This window comes from Charadrius vociferus, unplaced genomic scaffold (assembly GCF_000708025.1).
Source record: "Charadrius vociferus isolate BGI_N301 unplaced genomic scaffold, ASM70802v2 scaffold163, whole genome shotgun sequence".
NCBI lineage: Eukaryota > Metazoa > Chordata > Aves > Charadriiformes > Charadriidae > Charadrius > Charadrius vociferus.
In genome coordinates this window covers 5,189,127-5,190,612 of record NW_009648332.1, presented here as the reverse complement: position 1 = coordinate 5,190,612, position 1,486 = coordinate 5,189,127, and the positions used below count along the sequence as shown (strand labels likewise).

The 1,486-nt window shown below is 56.0% G+C and overlaps 1 protein-coding gene across 1 annotated transcript in view; it reads right to left on the bottom strand.

The window, feature by feature from the left end:
• Positions 1-1,208, bottom strand: part of TRABD2B (TraB domain containing 2B) — a 299,956-nt gene extending 298,748 nt beyond the window's left edge. The window contains exon 1 of the mRNA XM_009884835.1: positions 1,194-1,208. Coding sequence (XP_009883137.1) covers positions 1,194-1,208 — 15 coding nt within the window. The remainder of the gene's footprint in view (positions 1-1,193) is intronic.
• Positions 1,209-1,486: the final 278 nt, after the last annotated feature.

Here is a 1,486-nt window from a genome sequence, read left to right as displayed (position 1 = left end):
AGCAGCCAACACTCAGTGCCTCCAGCAGCTGCAGCTCCGGACTCTTCCCCAGAGCCCAGCACTGGTGAAGCTGTGGGTTTTCGGAGGAGAGGATGGACGGACAACGCCTGTCACCGCCGCCTGTGGGAATTCCTGACTATGGATCCACTCGGGGCAGGGATGGGGGTCGGGGTGCTGGGCATCGCCCCTTCTCCCTGCGGGACACCACCCCCAGCCCCTGTTTCTGCCATGGTGTACTTTCTTTTGAAGGATTTCAGAGCACGCAGTGGATTTCAGTCTCTGCGTCTCTTACGCCTTTCCTGTAATAAGGAACTCTGGCTGACCCACTGACTGTCCCAAAAGCTGTCCTGTGTCAAAGCTGGAAGAGTAAGAACCCAGCTTTTCCTTTTGCCGTGAATGAAGCTGAAGGTGTCTTCTGCTCCTGCCAGAGATGGCAGATGAGATTCAATCTTTCATGCGCTACAGATCATAGAATAATTTAGGTTGGTGGACCTGGGTGTCTCTGCCGGCCGGCCTGCTCTATGCGCAGCACGCAGCAAAGTGGGTCTGCATCCTCACTTTCCCGCCACCTCCACAAATAAGAACTCTTTCCAAAAATGTGGAGTTCCACGCCCCAAAATTGTGGAGTTCCTGACTGTATTGAGAGGAATCAAAGCTACCAAAGTTTTCTTGGTGAAATACAGTAATTACTGGTATGAGGCGAGGTCCTTGCTCTGCCCGAACTCAGAGTGGAGCCAGCAGGGGTCTTGCTGAGGATGGTGGCAGGCTCCAGCCTAGCTAGCTATCGACGTGGCTTCCCAACAGCCCTGTGGAGACCAAGGGGGGACACCACTTGCTGTGGTTACTGATGAACAAATGAAGCTACACAGGCTGCTGAAGGGACTTTCAAACCACCGTGTGCGCATCCCATGGACTCTGCTCCTGGTCTCCAGAGGCAGGAGAGCGCTCTAACCGTGGCATCAGGACCGGCGGCTCCTTTCTAAGTGGGGACTCTCATCTTCTTCTCTCTTTTCTCCTCCCAGATCTTCCAGCCAGGTAAAAATCATGGAAAGGAGCGGGGGATTGGGTTTCCTCATGGTGTTTCTAGTTCCTGCAAAGAAATATTTAATTTTCTGGTTCTACCCCGAGGTTTAAGGTTGACATGAGGGAAAGACACGGAGGGACAGAAAGAGTCAGAAAGTTTTTTAGCCCACGGGGTGTCCCGTCATTGCGGCACAGGACGGTCCAGTGAGACAACCAAGTCATGGCCACACTAGGTGCCGGTGGCCCGGAGTCACCCGTGGCCCCGTGCTGTTGGGACACGGGGTGGTGGCAGCAGGCGGGTGTGCGCCGATGTGTAGGCAGCAAGGTCTCACGTGCCCTCCCCGCCCGGTCTGCCCGTGGGGTACGTGACACCAGGGCCTCTCAACTTGCCGCCCCGGCTTTGCCGGTGTGACAACACCACCCTGCGAGAACAGGGAGGGCAGGGCCTGGCCACAGGTGCCCA